Source organism: Haliaeetus albicilla, chromosome 17 (genome assembly GCF_947461875.1).
Source record: "Haliaeetus albicilla chromosome 17, bHalAlb1.1, whole genome shotgun sequence".
Taxonomy (NCBI): Eukaryota; Metazoa; Chordata; class Aves; order Accipitriformes; family Accipitridae; genus Haliaeetus; species Haliaeetus albicilla.
The window spans coordinates 12,676,950-12,694,156 of record NC_091499.1 but is presented as its reverse complement, the minus strand read 5'-3'; the positions used below and the strand labels follow the sequence as shown (position 1 = coordinate 12,694,156).

The 17,207-nt window shown below is 44.3% G+C and overlaps 1 protein-coding gene across 1 annotated transcript; it reads right to left on the bottom strand.

Moving 5' to 3' along the window:
* Positions 1–7,968: 7,968 nt before the first annotated feature.
* On the bottom strand, positions 7,969–13,127 carry GJA10 (gap junction protein alpha 10). Its single transcript, XM_009912778.2, has 2 exons — positions 12,929–13,127; positions 7,969–9,766 (listed from the first exon to the last, which is right to left on the bottom strand). The coding sequence occupies exon 2, from the start codon at positions 9,748–9,750 to the stop codon at positions 7,969–7,971; it is 1,782 nt and encodes a 593-aa protein (XP_009911080.2). The 5' UTR covers positions 9,751–9,766; positions 12,929–13,127.
* Positions 13,128–17,207: the final 4,080 nt, after the last annotated feature.

Below are 17,207 nucleotides of genomic sequence, written 5' to 3'. Positions count from 1 at the left end.
GTCCCTGGCATGACCAGCTGTCCTGCCCTGGTCCACACACTTGCTGGGCTGCTGCTGCAGGGAGCGGGGAGGAGGGCAAGCTGCTAGAGGGAGGTCCCCAGGCTTTTTTATCACCAGACAGGAAATCCGTAAATTGTGTGCCCTGGGCCACCATCCTCAGGGAGGCAAACTGCATCCTCCTCCATCTGCGGCAGTGAAAGTTGCCTGCGATTTTTCAATCTTAAAATTCTCATGGAAGAAGATCAAGCGTTACTTTTCAGAGTTCCCCAGTTTTCTGAATCTTCCTGTTGAGCATATATGAAGAAAGCTTCCCACCCCCTCAAATCTGTCAGAAGATGTAGCATCCACCACATGTACTCATAGCCTGGCAGTAGAGACTGTACTTTAGCAAAGCTGTTTCTCCATCCCTGATCAGTTGTTGCTGGCACTTAATGGCCACCATCTTAAGTATTTCCTTTTTTTGCCTTAAAATGCTAAACAAATGCACAGACAAGCTGTCAATGAGTTTGTAGTGAGGCAGAATATGAATGTAAATCATGTGCACTAGAATAACACCACTGTAATCTCAAGCAATCTTTATGCTTGACTCTTTTTTCCTGCTGACCTGCTTTCTGCTAGCTTTGCCTTAGAGTTGTCAAGTCATAGAGGATTTTTATGCTTAGGCAAACTGGCATAGCAAACAAGCTTGTTCCAAGCATTGCCTGCCATTGAGGTGATAGCAAATGCGAGCTACAATAAGCTTGACAAATAAAAACAGCCAAAAGCATGTGGCCAGAAACAGGGTCAGGGACAGTCAGAGAAAGGTGCTTTATTTTCCAGATACACAAGTGGAAGGACTGCTTTCTTGGGCTGCGTACAACCCAGAAATCCAACCTTCCAGAGCCAGTCTGTCCTAGCAAACTGAAAATGAGCTCTTTTGGGCTTTACATGTCTTTCAGTTCTTCTATATGAACTAATGAGACAGTGAAGGGAGTAAGATTTTCATGACCCTGAGGTGATACCTTGCAGATCATCTTGAACAGCAAACTGAAGAAAAGCACAGATGTTTTGCACGTAAAATAAATTGCCTGATTTGACTTAGCTTCGATTTTGAAGCCAAAAGTATTAGCTATGAGGAGGCTACATTAGCATGGAAAGTCTCTATCAGAGCTTGAGGACTGCATTAGCACAGCCAGACGAGCAGCAGCATATTCTTCAGCTGGTTTTTTTCTCTCTCTCAAATTCTCTGTCCCTTCAGATTCCTTGAGTGTTTCTTCCATCTTTTATTCATTGGCTGCTGAAGCCTGGGGAGATAGAGGCCACATAGCCTTCCAGGTTACTTTCAAATCAAACTAACCCTTTCTTGTAGGTGCCTTGGGTCTTCCGCTACCTCGAAGGTCAATGGATCAGGCTGGTTTCTGATATGAACACTGCTAGCATGCACAACAAGTTGTACATCCCAAAATGTTCTCCCAAAGACACAAGGCTATTTCTGCAGTGGCAGCACACACTGACCAGATCCAGCTCAGTCTATGTGAGAAAAATCTTGAGTCATGGAGCAAGCTACCTCTTAACACCAACAATCAGAGTACGGTACGGTTGGGATTGGCGTAAAATGGAGGAATAAAATATTTGCTTTCTTACACTGTACTATGAATTTAGCATTATAGTGGCGGGAGAGGGGAACATAGCAATAGATAATCTGCTTTTTATCTCTTTGCTGAAGGCAGTTTGTGCTCAATCCCTTAGTTTATTTCTTCTCCTCAGAATGTCATTACTTTTTCATGATAGATGATAGTTCTAGAAGCATGCTCTGAAAGATAACAAGAGAAAGAAAGCATGAAGCTGAACTGGCTTAAAGGAGAAAAAGAAATGTTATCATAATAATTAACCCCAACACACATATATTTGGGAAAGTGGGAAATCAGGTGTTTAGCTGACAACATACTTACCTTGTAGGGCTTTGTTCAGTACTAAGGGGAGGGTGGGGAGAGGGGGAACACCGTGCTTTTAAACAAAAATAAACACATTAATCCCTGAAGTAACTTGCTTGAAAGCAGTGGACCCATCCTAGAGTCCTTTGCTTTACATGTCAAGGGGTTTTGTATATTTTTGATTGCTTTAAAACCATACCAAGATGAACTCAATTAAGCGAGTTCCACTTTCTAAAATCCAGCTTATACATTTGTTGCTGCAGAAATCCTCAGAGGGGTTCATTAGTTGTCAACTGCTGCTGACCCCCCAAAGTTTATTTGTGTTTGTGCAACTGGTGAATTGCTACCTTTGGGTGACCAAATAGCTTTTGCAGGATAATTGGTACACTGGCTGTCATCACCACGAGGTTCTCCTGAGTGCTCCAGGGCAGAATAAAATACAACTACTGTGGCATTTAATATAGGGTTTTTTTCAAAAAAGAAGAGGTGTTTGCATAGAAAAACTGTACAAAACCAGCAGGTGTAAATGTGAATAATTTTTAGGATTCTTAAACATCCTAGAGGAACACCAGGTTTTACCAGTTCCTTACCCCCCTCTGGATTTTCCTGGTGGAGCTCAGCTGTCTAAATAACTCCTCAGCGGTTATCAGGTTTGTTGTTTCAATGTACATTCACTCTTATCAAACTGTTCCCAGCCCGAGAAGCGAGAGCGGGTGAGCAGCTAGTTAAATGAGTGGATATTTATTCCTCAAGTGTTGTTGAAAGGGTGAGTAAACATGCCTTGTTCTGGAGAAGACTGCAAGCATTCAGGCTGAATAGCGGCTCTTTCTTTCATATCCTGCTTACTATGGAGTATTTTCCCACTGGGTAAAAGGCTCAAAGATGAATGGAGAATTGAGAAGTAGAAAAAGAATTGAACAGCACAGAGGAATAAAAAAGCAATGCAGTGAGGGAAGCTGGACCCAGTGAATCGTAAAATTTCCCCAACTTTGACAGAGCCAGGATTTCAGCCCCAGAGACTTTCTTTTCTGCAAATGAATAAAATCAGCAGCCCTATCTCGATCCAATTCTGTGAGCTGAGAGTATCAGCTTTACCAGCTGCTTCATTATCAGCTTTATCTCCCTCATTCACCGTGAGGAGGGGGCCTTGCTTTTAAAGATACATTGATTACTTTGTAGCCAAGAATATAGACTTAAAGAAATGACACTGACAGCACAGGGCTCTCTGGAGGAGAGGGTGGGCTAAAGAATAAGGAATAGATGTGACAGTGAGGAAAACTCAGCACTTCTTGAAAAACAAAAATCTGAAGTTGAGTGCCTAAAATGCCTAATTCTTTCTGAAAATCTTGAGCTAACAATTTTGTTTTCCCAGGAGAGCGGTTCAGCTAAAATATTGCTAAGAATATTATAAATCTTCTAATGACTTCCAATTTTGTTTTGTGATTCCAGGAACTTATCTTGGCTCAATGAAGAAATACAACCATTAGATAATGTCAAGTCTTCCCATCTTCTTGGTATATCTTCGGATATTCAAGCAAGAGGAGTAGCACAGTGGTTCTCTCGATGCAGATTTAGGCTTGGGGTGCATATGTGATGGCTTACTTCCAAGTCATCTGAAGGATGGTGCCTTTGTGAGAAGAGTTGCCAACCTAGTATAAATACTCCCAATTCCAGTTAATCAAATTAAAACTCATAGGTTTTAGAGCACATCTTAGGATTCTTTAGAAAACTATTATATATAGGCCAAAAAGAACTGATGCTGGACATGCTCAGGCAGCATGCAACTGGAGGCCTCTGGTTTAGAAAGGTGGGGAGAGACACAGCTAGCAAAAGACTTCAAACCCAGCTAGCAATGATATATCACACAGCCTCCAGCTTTTGTAGAAATGATGTGATGACACTGTGACGCTCTGAAAATGCAACACCAGGCTGTGGCCATGCTCAGCTGAGCTTTCCGATGTTCTGCAATCGTTCCTTTGGTTTGTAGAAAATGGCCAAAGAGTAAGACTGCTTGATTCTGGCAAAGGCTGGCTTTGGAAGTAAAGCTCTCTCCCTCTCTAGCTGTTCAGCTGGAGCGCTCGGGTTTCCTCTTATTTTATCCCCCGCAGAGAGAAAAAGAGAGTTATTCAGTGGTCCCAATGGCTTCACAGAGCCTTGCACTCATGAGGCCATGAGACACTACCCCTTAGTGCAACGCTCCAAGCACTAGATGCCTATTGTAGGCTGTAATTCTTGGCCCCACCTATTTTCAAGAGAGCACAGATTGTATGTGTACTAGTTATATACTGACCTTTGACCGCATCAGCCTATTAATTTTATCAGACTTAAAAATGTATCATGCACCAGCCAAGGGCCTGACTGGTGCAAATTATGTTGTTTTGGTGTTTTGTTTTGTTTTGTTTTTTTCTCATAATTTCATTCATGTGCAGAATCTTACTGACAGCAGCATAATTCCTACACAGCTTTGTGAATCCAACCCCCAGTTGTCATTGTGATTGCAGTTATACTAAATTCAGCGTGGCTCTTTTCACTGAGTTGTGTGTGAAAAGCAGCCATTTAAGGCCTGCTTGCCGAAGAAAGGCCAGCAGCCTAGGACCGTGCAGAAGGTGTTCCTTTGCTCCATAGCTGTATCTCCCATTTTAAATAAAAGTTAAAATGTGGCAAGAGATGCAAAACTTAGGGCAGAACTGTCTGTGTACCCGCGATATTTCTTAGAAGATAAGGTACCATGTGTTCTCTAAGATGTATCCTCTAAGTGAGCCTTGGAAATTATTAGCTTGCAGACAGTTATCAGTGAACAAATTGTTTGCTGTCACTTCAAAGCATGCTGACTGCGTTCCTCAGTACCAAGGTTTTGGAGGTTTGCAGATAGCCTGGGTTCAGCCACACACAGATCCTGAATTCCCTTGTCAATGTAGAGTTTTGTAACGTTATTTACCCCAGGTCTCCATCGAGTTGAGATTAGCTCACACATATAGCTGGTGATGCTCTTGTCATTGTGTTTAGGTGGAATGAAATCAGTTGCAAATTACCCTCATGACATGCCGTGACTCTCTCCTCCTATGCTTTGCCGTGTGCTTTCCCTGATGCAATGAAGGTCCGGTTTTGGTGGTCTGTCCTCAGAACCTAATAGATCTAAAGTTTGACCAGCAGCGGCTCAAGGAAAAGATACTTTTTCCCAATGGACCAGAGTGTCTTGAGAAGCCTTTAGCCTAATAAGTTTTTCAAGATTTCTGCCTCTCTCATTTTTGCTTCCCAGTCTGAATAATGGATAGCTTTGAACAATGCAATGACCAAGAAACTGAATAGAGTATGAAGAGTGAGTGGTTTGGGTGTAAAACTAAACAGTTGGAGTGTAAATATTTTTTAAAGGTTTTATGCCACAGTTAGACATGAAATGAAGAAATGGCTCTTCACCTCCACCAATTCCAGACGAGGAAGTTTTAAATAGCCGTGTTAGTTTGCATTGTGGCCAAACATGGTTGGTCTGTACAAATCCTAACAATGGAAAGGGCATTTCTTCTTTTATATATATAGCTTGTCTAGTTTGAACTGAAGTCTGAAACGTTGAGGATTCCTCATGCCAAACATGCATTTTGTATTCAATATCCTACTGAGCTGTTTCATAAGGGTTTTCAAGGAAGGATTGAATGCATTCTCTCTTAAGGGTCCAAAGTACCCTTTCCTCCAAAGAGGAAGTCCTAAGATGAATTTCCTGTTCTGTTTGAGGGATGTAGTTTTGTACTTTCTTGGAAAAAAAATCACTTGATCATGATCTGGCCAACTACTATCCACCTCCTAGTCTTCCTGGTTTGATCAAGAGGGTACCATACATTATCAGAGGTAACTTTTACAACATTTAGTTGTCCCTAATAATAGTTATTTATCTGTTAGAGACTCAAGTTTGGTGTGGAAATGTCATTGATAATATTGCTCAAAAAAAACCCTCATCACTGGCTAAAGGTCAAGCATCCATAACTGTACTATTAGATCTGTTCAGTCCTTTCAATGCCATGACTCACAGGATGCAGTTGACTTGTATGCAGAGTCTTGCAGTGTCAGATGGATTGATTCTGTGTAGCTGTGAGATTTTCTTTCAGCTAAGGAAGCTATAGTGGTTGTGGGCAGTTGCAGTTGTCCTGCTATCTTAGCACAGAGCGTGGGTATGTGTTTGACTGGAGGGTGCTAGAATGGTTGTTGAGGTACAGAAAGTGATATTGTCATGTTAAGTTGATACTCGTCTCTCATTGAGCTAATGCAAAGAATGCTACAGACAAATTCTGGCAGAATGGTATGGATGAAGGTAAAAAGAAAATGTTCAAGCCAGTATGGAACTAAAGATAATAGTTTGGAAAAGTTATCAAAGAAAATTGAAGAATAGTGTGGGTTCCACTATGGTTTTGCTCCATTTGGCTATCCAGCTTAGATTAGTAAAATCCAGGTTAGTATAGACTGTATTTTGGCCATTTAGAAAATGTTTGTACATGTGGATTCATTGTTATGTTAAAAAGTGTCTGTCCTTTCTCTGCATTACTGTTGCAAGTCACTATTAACCAGGCATGGCAGTAGGTAATATTTTTTTTTGTATGCTTCAGCTGGAATATTGTAAATACCATTCCTTTTAAGTACTTTTTTTTTTAGATAGACTCACTAATTTTTGCATGCTCCTTTCACACAGGTAAATCTAATCATAAATATTTTTCTTTTATCTAAACATTAATACATGATGACTGTCTCCTGGAAGTCAAATTCAAACAAATCAAACCAGCGCTGAGTGCCCTTGACAACCAAAATTAAATAGTGAATATAGGAATTGGGAAATTCAGACCAGAAGCTTACACAAGCTTTAATGCCCAGATTCAACACTTTTGTGATGCAACAGCATATTTGTGTGTTGAAATTCGCATTCATAAAATGCTGTAGCAGTGCTAGCAGTTAAGTGCATTTGCCAAAATCTTGGCTCAACTGTATATAGAAGCACCTTTACTTTAAAATATCATATGCAGTAAGTAGGAAGCAACAGGTAGCATACCTACAGGAGTCACATTTTAAAATGCTAGTACCAGTCCCTTGCATAATGATCCCCAAAGGCAGCATGCTGGAAGAGTGTTACTTTCAAGAGTAATGGCATCGCTTTGCAAACTGACTATATTTCTCTGTAAGATCTCCCCTGGAAGACAGCATCATTGTCATTAAACCGTAAAAGCTGCCAGGAAACTTCTGTGAGTTCTCAACAGGGGCTACTGAAATTCTGTCTTGCTTGAATAACTTTTTGCACTTCACTTTTTTTAAAGAGCCTTCTCATCTGCGTATCAAAAACCAGCAGACTGACAGATTGGACTCTAGGCCCTCTCCCTCTACTAGAAACATCAAAGTGAAAGTGGTTAAATTGCATCTAAGTGACAACTTCACACGGCCTATGCCGATTATATATTGTAGAAACTATAACTCCAGGAGAACTGGAACCCACAAACAGGTTTTTGATGAGCAATGTGTAAGAGTGGCTTGTGCTTCTTACCTACCACAAAAGATTTGAAGTTGTTTGTTTGCTTGCTTGCTTTTGTTCGTTTTGTATTTAGAAAAAGTATTTATTTTTAGGCAGAGTGAGAAAAAAAAAATTGAACAGAATCTGTCACTCTGAGTACTGTGTGAAGGAGTCTTCTGTTTATTACATGCCCTATAAAAAGGCATTTAAGGGCTTGCTCCTGCAAGCGTTTGTAAAGGAGCTTTTTTGCTCTCAGAGGACAAATCCTGTCATCTGGAGCAATCAGAATTCAAACTACTTAAAAAAAAAACCCCTCGTTGGTTCTTGAATGCAAGCACCGTATCTTACCAACACTGAGCTTAGACCATGTGACCAAGGAATAGGAACAGCTGCTGAAAACACAATTCCGTCGGCGTTGGCTCTGGCATTGCAATTATTTGATGTTTTATATGTAGATCTTTTGACTTCTCATTGAGCAATTACTCGACTCGGTGGTCGCCTCTGGGAGAAAACCCCTGCAGCCCAGAGAAGTTGAGCCGTTGAACTCGACGCACTCAAGCCTTCTCTTTCTTACAGTCTCGAGCAGGCTGGAGCGGAACAAGCTTCCGTGAGGACAGTTGGGATGGTGTAACGGGTATAAAGAAGCCGAGATCGGGTGACGTAGCGACCCTCAGCGCTCCGTAGCTTCCCAGGGACGTTTTTGCTTTCACTGCAGGAGACCGGGCGTGCGGGAGCTCGCCTTCGTGCGGGAGGATGCCAGGCGTTAGGGCTGTGCCGGAAGCCCTGCCCAAGCCTCCCCGCTCCCCGCACCCGGCCGGCCCCCTCCCCCCCGGGGCCGGGAGAAGGCAGCCGGGGCCGCCCGCCCCGCCGGTCCCCCTCCCCCCGGCGCCCCCCTCCTGCGGGCCACCCCGGGACCCTACTTGCCATCGACACGCGGCGTCCCATGGCGGCGGCCGGCGGCGGGCTGCCGGGCGGGCTGCCCTCCTCGCGGCGCTTCCCCTCCGAGCCGGAGCCGGGGCCGGAGCCGGAGCCGGAGCCGGGGCCGGGGCCGGGGCCGCCGCGGGAGGCGGGGCTCTCGCTGTCGCTGCCCGCCCGGCTGCCGGTGAGGACGCGGGAGAGGAAGCTGGACTTGCGGGTGCCGGGGCAGTGGCCGCTGTCCGGGGAGTCGCCGCGCTCCTCGTCAAGGTCGCGGCGGAGGCTCACCCGGCTGTGCTTGCGGGGCGCCCGGCGGGGGCCCGCCGCTGCCGCCGCCGCCGCCGCCGCCGCCCCGGGGGGGCCGCCCGCCGCCGCCGCCGCCCGCGGCGCCTCCTCGCTGCTGGACGAGGGCGGCAGCGGCGGCGGCGGCGGGTGCTGTCCGTGGTGCTGCGCCGCGCTGTGCCTGCGGCGGGGCGACGGGGCGCCGCGGAGCTCTCCGCGGTGCTGACGGCCCGGCGGCCCCGCCGGAGCCGGAGCCGGAGCGGCGGCGCCGGGAGGAGCGGGGCCGTGGGGCGGCGGCGGCGGCGGCGGCGGCGGCGGCGGGGCGGCGGCGGCGGCCGGGCAGGCCGGCGGCACCACGGAGCTCTTCTTGGAGTTGTAGAGGCTGGTGTCCTCCTCGGCGGGGCCCGGCGGCCGCCGCGGCCGCCCGTAGAGGCTCTTCTGGATCTTCTTGAGGCCCAGGTGGGCGATTTCTAGGATGTTGAGGAAGAGGGAGACCGCGGCGATGCTGTTCATGAAAACCATAAAGACGGTCTTCTCTGTGGGTCGGGACACAAAACAATCCACCGTGTTAGGGCAAGGGGGCCGAGTGCATTTGTACAGGGGGGACATGTGAAACCCGTATAAAAGATACTGACCTATCATAAAGCCCACTTCGACCACCGACCGGGTCAGGATATGTAGGACGTAGGTGCGCAGCAGGGACCCTCTCAGGGGCGCCTTATGCACTTTCTTCTGTTCCTCCAGCTTACGCAGTTCCCTCTCCACTCTCCTGTGTTCCTCAGGCATGGGCTCCAGATCCTCCAGCTGAGCCCGCAGGCGGGCTCTCCTCTTCTGACGCTCTTTCTCGAGAGCCCTTAATCTGTAGAGCGCGTGGCCCATGTAAACTAGCGACGGAGAAGAGACAAATATGATCTGCAGTACCCAGTATCTGATCAAAGAGATGGGGAAGGCTTTGTCGTAACAGATATTGCTGCAGCCAGGTTGCTCCGTGTTGCAGATGAACTCGGACTGCTCGTCGTCCCAGACATCTTCAGCAGCCACTCCCAGCACCAGCATCCGGAATATGAACAGGATCGTGAGCCAGATTTTGCCAACTATGGTGGAGTGGATGTGCACTTCTTCAAGGATGCTGCCCAACAGGTTCCAGTCCCCCATGGTCAGAGGTTCATACCTGAAATACCCCAAAATTACATTATTTTAGTACAATACTGGATTACTTTTGGAAATGCACTTTGTCAGTATTTCTTTAAAAATAATGATCTTTCATATACATTCTTCTAATAGCAGGAGAGCTCTTAGAAGTTCATCATTATTTTCTACTTAATGGGTCTTTAAATGAAGGCAGACTTTACGATTACTGGTGAAAGATGCAAATGTGAGATTATTTTAAGCTTAAGAGAGATTGATTTCAGCTGTAAGCCACTGTACTACTTAACTGCCTACAGTTTTACACTACTTTCTACCCACTGGGAAAGAAGACAACTTTTTTCACTTTGCAAATCCTTTGCCCGCTGTAGTTTAATTCTACACCCACTCCATTCCACTGTCTGTGGCTTTGCCATAGTTTTGCCATAATATACAATGCTCGTGGCTTTCATTCGTTTGATAAAGTTTTGAGACGTATCTCATAACTGTGACAGAAAAATGTTTCATTTTCTGCCCCAAGGCAGTAGCATTATTAGTGCCATCCATCCAATATTTTCCCATCTACCAGGGTAACAATCCACAAGTTTCTCACTTGGATTCCTGAAACTACAAATACATAGCTAATTTACATATAGCTGTATGTGTGTAAGTAGCCTCAGTTCTAGGATAATGTTAATAAACTAAGAGTGTTTCTAGGATTAATATCTTTAATTTTATGCACTTAAAGTCTTATTGAGTCACCAGGACTTTGTCTCCATTATAAATTTCAACATATGAGAGAAAGAAAACAGGGATTACATAGTGCAGTGATATGGACGTTTTTAGCTGTGAGACTGAGATGATCTTTTTAACTACCTCTTTCCCAGAATCTCTTTGAATCACCAGCAAATTGATCTACCTTCTGCTGCCAGGTGCCTGATTTCCAAGCTGCTTCTCTGGTAACTATTCAGGAGCTTCAGGTAATGTGGGGAATTGAAATGTAAGGTATTTGTTTATTTGTGAATGCATCACATGTTCGGTATTGCATCCCTGGAATTTTTTTCTGCTAACGTGGTAATAAAATATTGAAAGCAACTGGGATCATATCTACCGTAGGGTTTGCACTTAAATTTTTTATGCTACTGTACTTTCAAAACTTCCCAAATTCCACGAAACCACCAACTTTAGTAAAGTGCAATTTCTAAGTTTTTTTAAGAGTGCCTGGTTGCAGTACCCTAAATCCTACACAGTTTTAATTGATAGCACAGCTGTGTGAGATCACCATTATCAATATAACTTGGTTATGGTTTATGACATGATCCCCCATAGCACGATTCTGCTTGGAGGCTGTATTTATCCACACTGCAAGTAAAGATTTTCAATTGTAACCAATAGTGCAGCCATTGTCTGCACAGGCATCCTACAAACTTTATGATCACATTTCTGCATTTGGAGGTTTTTTTCTGCAAATTTGAATCTATACAATGAACTTCCCTTTTAACACAGGGAACTGGTTGAGGAAACCTAGCCAGTCAGGCAATTTCTTAGGTACTATGATGTACCTGGAATATCTTCTTTCCCCACTCCTTCCCTCCCATGCATATCATTGAAATAAGATACATGAAAAAAGAAAAGTCACCAATAATTATTGTAGTCCATTTTCCTCATCTTTAAAGAACAGTGTCAGGTCTTTCTTCTGACTTCGTATGGATTTTATTCAGAGCAGATATCAAATTGTTGCAATGTCATAGGTTGGGTGGGTGTACAAATGTTCATATGTCGAAATGTTTACTGGAAAATGTTACATCTCAAGCTACAAATGTTGAACCTGTTTTTCCAAGCTTGGAAGTGCTGATACAGAATAGTTCACCTTCAGTAAAGCGAGAAGTGGAGGTTTACGTAGAGCAAGCTCTCAAATGCAGAGTACTGAAGAGGGCAAGTACAAGTGGGTGACACTTGCTGATTGCTCTGTGCCACTTCCCCTGAAAGGTGACTGAATGACAGCAATGCAAGAGTTAAGCAAAGGAGCTTTGGGTATATTTGCTGCCTTGTGAATGGCTGATCCCCCACTGAAATTGACAGACACCACAAAAAAACCCCCAAAACCAAAAAAACCAAAAAAACCAACAAAAACCCCCCCACCACAAACAAGTGAGATGCTACAATGTAAATGCAGGAATAAAAGGGAAGAGAGACATGTTTTAATCCCAAAGATGAAATGCTAGCATTCCCCTAGCAGTAGGAATTATCATCACTCATTTTGGAACAGAACATGAATGCAACCATTCTGGGTAAGAGAGGACAAAAAGAGGAGTATAAACATATCACTCTGGCTCTACAGATGTGAGTTTGTTTCTTAAGTTGTTTCTACCAGTATTTAAAGAACTCTGTCCTCACCACTCCTTTATAACAGCCAAGAGGGGAGAGTAATTGTAGGAGTGGTCTAATTCACTAAGTAAACTTATTATACCAAGACACTTTGCCTCAAATCTGCACTGGTAGAACCACAGCATAAATATTGACATGGTGAACATTGTGTATAAAGTAAAGAAGTTAGTGGAGAGCCATGAAAGCCAGAGTTTCTAAGAAATCAGCCAAAACTACTTTACAACCTTGTCATAGCAATGTGCTTCCAATTTTTCCATCCTTCCCCTCCCTGGTCCTCTCTGAATTCTGTGTAACAGAGTAATTTCAGTTTACTGTAAGAGAGTAATCTCAAATATCAATCATATCATTATTTCCAGTCTACTAGTAGACTAGAAATTCTAGCATTCTAGTATACTAGCCTAGTATACTAGAAATATACCATTTTTAGTATAGATAGTACATACCTGTGACATTTCTCATTATACAATCTGACTACCTTTGTGTCTGTCCAAATACTTTTGAATGGTTATTTCAAACAATAAAAATTCATGCATGTAATCAGTTAGAACCAGGTGGAAATCCACCATTTCTCTTCAAAGAAGTTTCTTTATTTCTTGTTTTTGTTATTTCTTTATTTTAAAGTTCATTTGATCATTTGCCACTATTCAGATCACTTCTATATTAAATCTATGCCAGGTTTTCATCAGCTGTGATTTGAAAAAGCAGAGTTAAATCTTAAATTTCTTGTCAGAAAAAGTTAAATGCTAAGATGCAAATACTCCTGGGTTTAATTTGCATTGCTTCATACTGCCCTAGGAAGGATTATTTTTCTGCCGCTTACCTTAGGAGAAAGCCCTTGGTTACTCTATCTTAGAGCATTGCAGAAGGAGCATGCAGCGCTGCCGATTGCTATAGCTCAGAGACCTTCCTTCGACAGTGCTAGGACTTTTTTTGTTTTTTTCCAAGAGCCAAAGCATAGACGTGGTACACTGACCGGACTTCTCGGTTCTTTATAGCTGGATGTTAAGATCACTCAGCCTAAGCTATCCATGCACAGTTTAAAAATCATCAGATGATAGGCTGGTGCCTCTAGCCAAAATTATCGTGCAATTATTTTAGTCAGTGGCATCTAACAAAGCCATTCCCTCAAGGCTCAATCTGTATGGCAATAGTTTGTAATGTCCCTATGCCTTGTTTTAGTCGGTTCTTCAAACATTACGCCTTCACCCAGCTCTGAAATGAAATTTTATTTTGTAAAATGGCTAAATAGGCAGCCTTTAGAGTATGATAGATTCTTTACATTCATTTTCTTTACATTCCATTAGTTTCGCTTTGAATCAATGCCCAAGGATCGATCGGTCATGTCCGATTTCATACTCTGTTGCCTGGTGAGTTAATTTAGGATGTGTTAGACTGAGTCTTTGAAAATGGAGGCCACAGGAACCGAGACTCAAGTCTTTGGTTAGCAACACAGGCTTTTGGCATGGTAATTTTTCTTCAGCTGGGTTAAAGGGCCACCCTCAAGCCCATTCAGAACTGGTATCTGTGAGAGACAAGGTTTAAAAAAAGGAAGGTGAGTTGCCAAAATGGGATTTTTGTGGGAAATCGGGGCCACCAGAGCTCAGGTTCTGATACTAAGAGCTTCTGCTGCCTAGTCCTGCCCAGGCCTAAATTTTATGGAAATCCCAAATATCCATTTCTTTTCTCTTTCTCCAGAACCTCTGGCCCTTTTCTTCCATCTTATAAGGTGCGTGACTGATTTCCACTTCAGCCTTTTCACCCTAAGGGTATTCCCACTAACTAGTGGCCAGTTCTCAAAAGACACTAGCCCCACCTCTTCTTTGGGATTATCTTAGATTTATGTGCACCCTTCTCTCTCGCACAAGCTGTACTTGTCTCCCTGAAAGTCCTGGTTAAATATGCCTTCAGAGCCTTGCGCTGCAGCAGATGTGGTGGCCCCAGCATCTTTCCTGCAGCCTCAGTCTAACACAGCAGATGTATGGTTTATGCACACATTACAAACGCTTTCGGGGCAGTAGCGCTACACTTTCCACTCCTGAGACACGTGTTAATATTCATCCAACCCCCCCAGACCTCCACGGGCCTTTCTCATCCATATGCTCTCACGATCTCTCAAGCCCACGTACCTGTCATTGGCTTTTTATTTTCATGCCTCTTCTCTCCAAATTCAGTCACAAAGTCCCTAAGGCTTTACCTTGCTGCTTCAGTCGTCTCGGAGCTTCGACTCGGGCCTGGGTGCCCTGTGCTGCCTCACCAGGCGGTGTCATTGACCCGACATCTCCAGCGGCTTCCACAGCTCCCGGGTGTTTCTCAGGAGCACCCTCTTCAGCTCTACTTGCTGTGAAAACCTGAGAACTGGGCAAGAGCTGCAGCACCTGTGATTTATTCATCCCATCGGAGAACGCGCTTCGTCACTCACCGCAGAAGCAGCTTGTTCTTGGCTGTCGTGGTTTAACCCCAGCCAGCAACTAAGCACCACGCAGCCGCTCACTCACTCCCCCCCCATCCAGTGGGATGGGGGAGAAAATCAGGAAAAGAAGTAAAACTCCTGGGTTGAGATAAGAACGATTTAATAGAACAGAAAAGAAGAGACTAATAATGATAATGATAACACTAATAAAATGACAACAGTAGTAATAAAAGGATTGAAATGTACAAATGATGCGCAGGGCAATTGCTCACCACCCGCCGACCGACACCCAGCCAGTCCCCGAGTGGCGAATCCCTGCCCCCCCACTTCCCAGTTCCTAAACTAGATGGGACGTCCCATGGTATGGAATACACTGTTGGCCAGTTTGGGTCAGGTGCCCTGGCTGGGCATGAGAAGCTGAAAAATCCTTGACTCTAGTCTAAACACTACTGAGCAACAACTGAAAACATCAGTGTTATCAACATTCTTCACATACTGAACTCAAAACATAGCACTGTACCAGCTACTAGGAAGACAGCTAACTACATCCCAGCTGAAACCAGGACATTGGCCCAGCACGTTTCTGTCCCAGCTCTTCTCCCCCTCAGCAGGTCACAGCACCGGACCACAGGCTGCCGACCTCACTCTGCCCTCAGAGGAAGCTGGGTTAAGGTTTTAGTTTTCTCAGGGGACAGGGCAGCTGACAGCAGGCTGCTTAGGGACAATTTGCCATGTTTCTGCTTTAGCAGCAGAATCGGTGGTGGTGTTAAAGGACTGCTCGTGCAACTTGTTACTGGACCATACAATTAATTGTACATGGAAGGGAAGCATTGTCGGGGCACGGGAGTGGTGGGAGGAATCAGGATGAAGAACAGGAGTGCAGTGTAGTCCGTTGCATTTGGAGATGAGCAAGAATCTGGGGGGGGTTGAGGACACTTCCTTGCTATAAGCGTCTGCCACAGGTGAAATCATCTTAACAGTGTGAATGCTAACAGGCAGTGTGTGTGGGGGGTAGGGGTTGGCGTTTGGTGGGGCAGGGAATATCCTGGAGATCCTTGGCCAGGGACACCCAAGATGGGGAACCATGAGCAGCAGCACAGCAGGAACCAGCACAACTTCATGCCTGACCTTCCTGGACCAGCAGCGACCTCCCCGCTGGGAAGCAGAGACCCAGGGAGTGTAGTGCTGGGGCAGGAGTTGGAGACAACCAAGTAGGGTAAAAGCTCTAATCTTTCTGGTTCTTCAATAAACCCCAATATCCAAATCCAGCATGGGGTGTTTACTCTGTCCTCCTGGTGACAGCACCTAAATTGTAAGTGGCAGCTATTATAAAATAAGTTCTTAAAATATTAGGTCCAAATACACTTTTTATAGCATTGCAGCTTTTGATATTCTTGTCAGGGATTTAGATTTGAAAACCAGAAAAGGATATACGTGGGAACTAATTGCAATCTTCTTATAACACAGACAGTAGCATTTCCTTGTACTAATATATCACTCTTCTGACATGCAAAACAGCTAACATTACAGGGTCAAGACCACTTCAAAAAGCACATGCTTTCTGCTGCTTCACCGAACCCATCATACAACTCTGTGGCCGATGCACGTATAAGAGTGAGCTGGACAACAGGCTGTGGCTGAAGCAACTCAGGTATAGGCATACTGAAATGCCAGGATGAGACTGCAGAACCTTACCACCTTTAGCCCAAACGACTCCATATACAGTGTAACCTGACTGGCAAGAAACCCCTTGGTTTACTAAAAAAGTCACCTCACTTGAACTTGCAGATTTTTCCATTTTACTACAGACAAACATTACTGGTACTAGACTTGCTCCTTCTGGGGCAAGTTACCTTTCACAGGAAGATGAAGGCTACCTTACCTTTACAATATGAAATAAAACAGGCCAGGGACATGTTTGCAGCCCTCAGCACTGGTACAGCTATACGCTTGGATGCCCACATCCCTGCTGCCTACTGAGACCTGCCAGTGTGCCCTGCTGCTGTCTAAACCATGTCAAGGATAGCTGCACAGTTTTGGACCGGAGTAATTATCAAAGACCACACTAATTAATTTAATAATATGGACAACTATGTTCCAGTTTGCCAGTTCAAACCATGGGCCTCTTCAGTTTAACAAGAGCTGTGCAACTTCCTTCCTGTTAAACTATTTCTCTATTTATTTTATTCCTCATGTTATCTCTTGTGACTCAGATGGGTTTGCTTCTGGTGGCATAGCATAGTACTGTCAAACTCTGATGGGAGAGCATGTGCCAGCCACTGCTGAAACTTTATCCATCTTTCCTACCAATCAAAGCCAATTTTGCTCCTGAAACACCTCTTGATTGATTTCATAGATTCTTCTAAGAAATCCTTAAACCTGTTACTTGGCATGCTTTTTTGCTGCTGCCTCCCTTCATGAGGACAAATTGCTAAAGATTATTCTGCAGCTGGTTTCAGAGTGAGAAATGCCTTTAGTACAGTCAACTACTGTATGTAGATAGTTAGCTGGCAACAGACTATGCCTTAGAGAATCCCTCAAAATTCTATACCTGATGCTCTATGATTTCATTATGTGCATCTCCATAAACCTTGCTCTCTGAATTTCCACTTTGGAAAATTTTCCAATATTCATGTCCATTAAGAGTTTTAAAACCGAATCCTGTAAAAATATGTTTGTTGGATAGAAG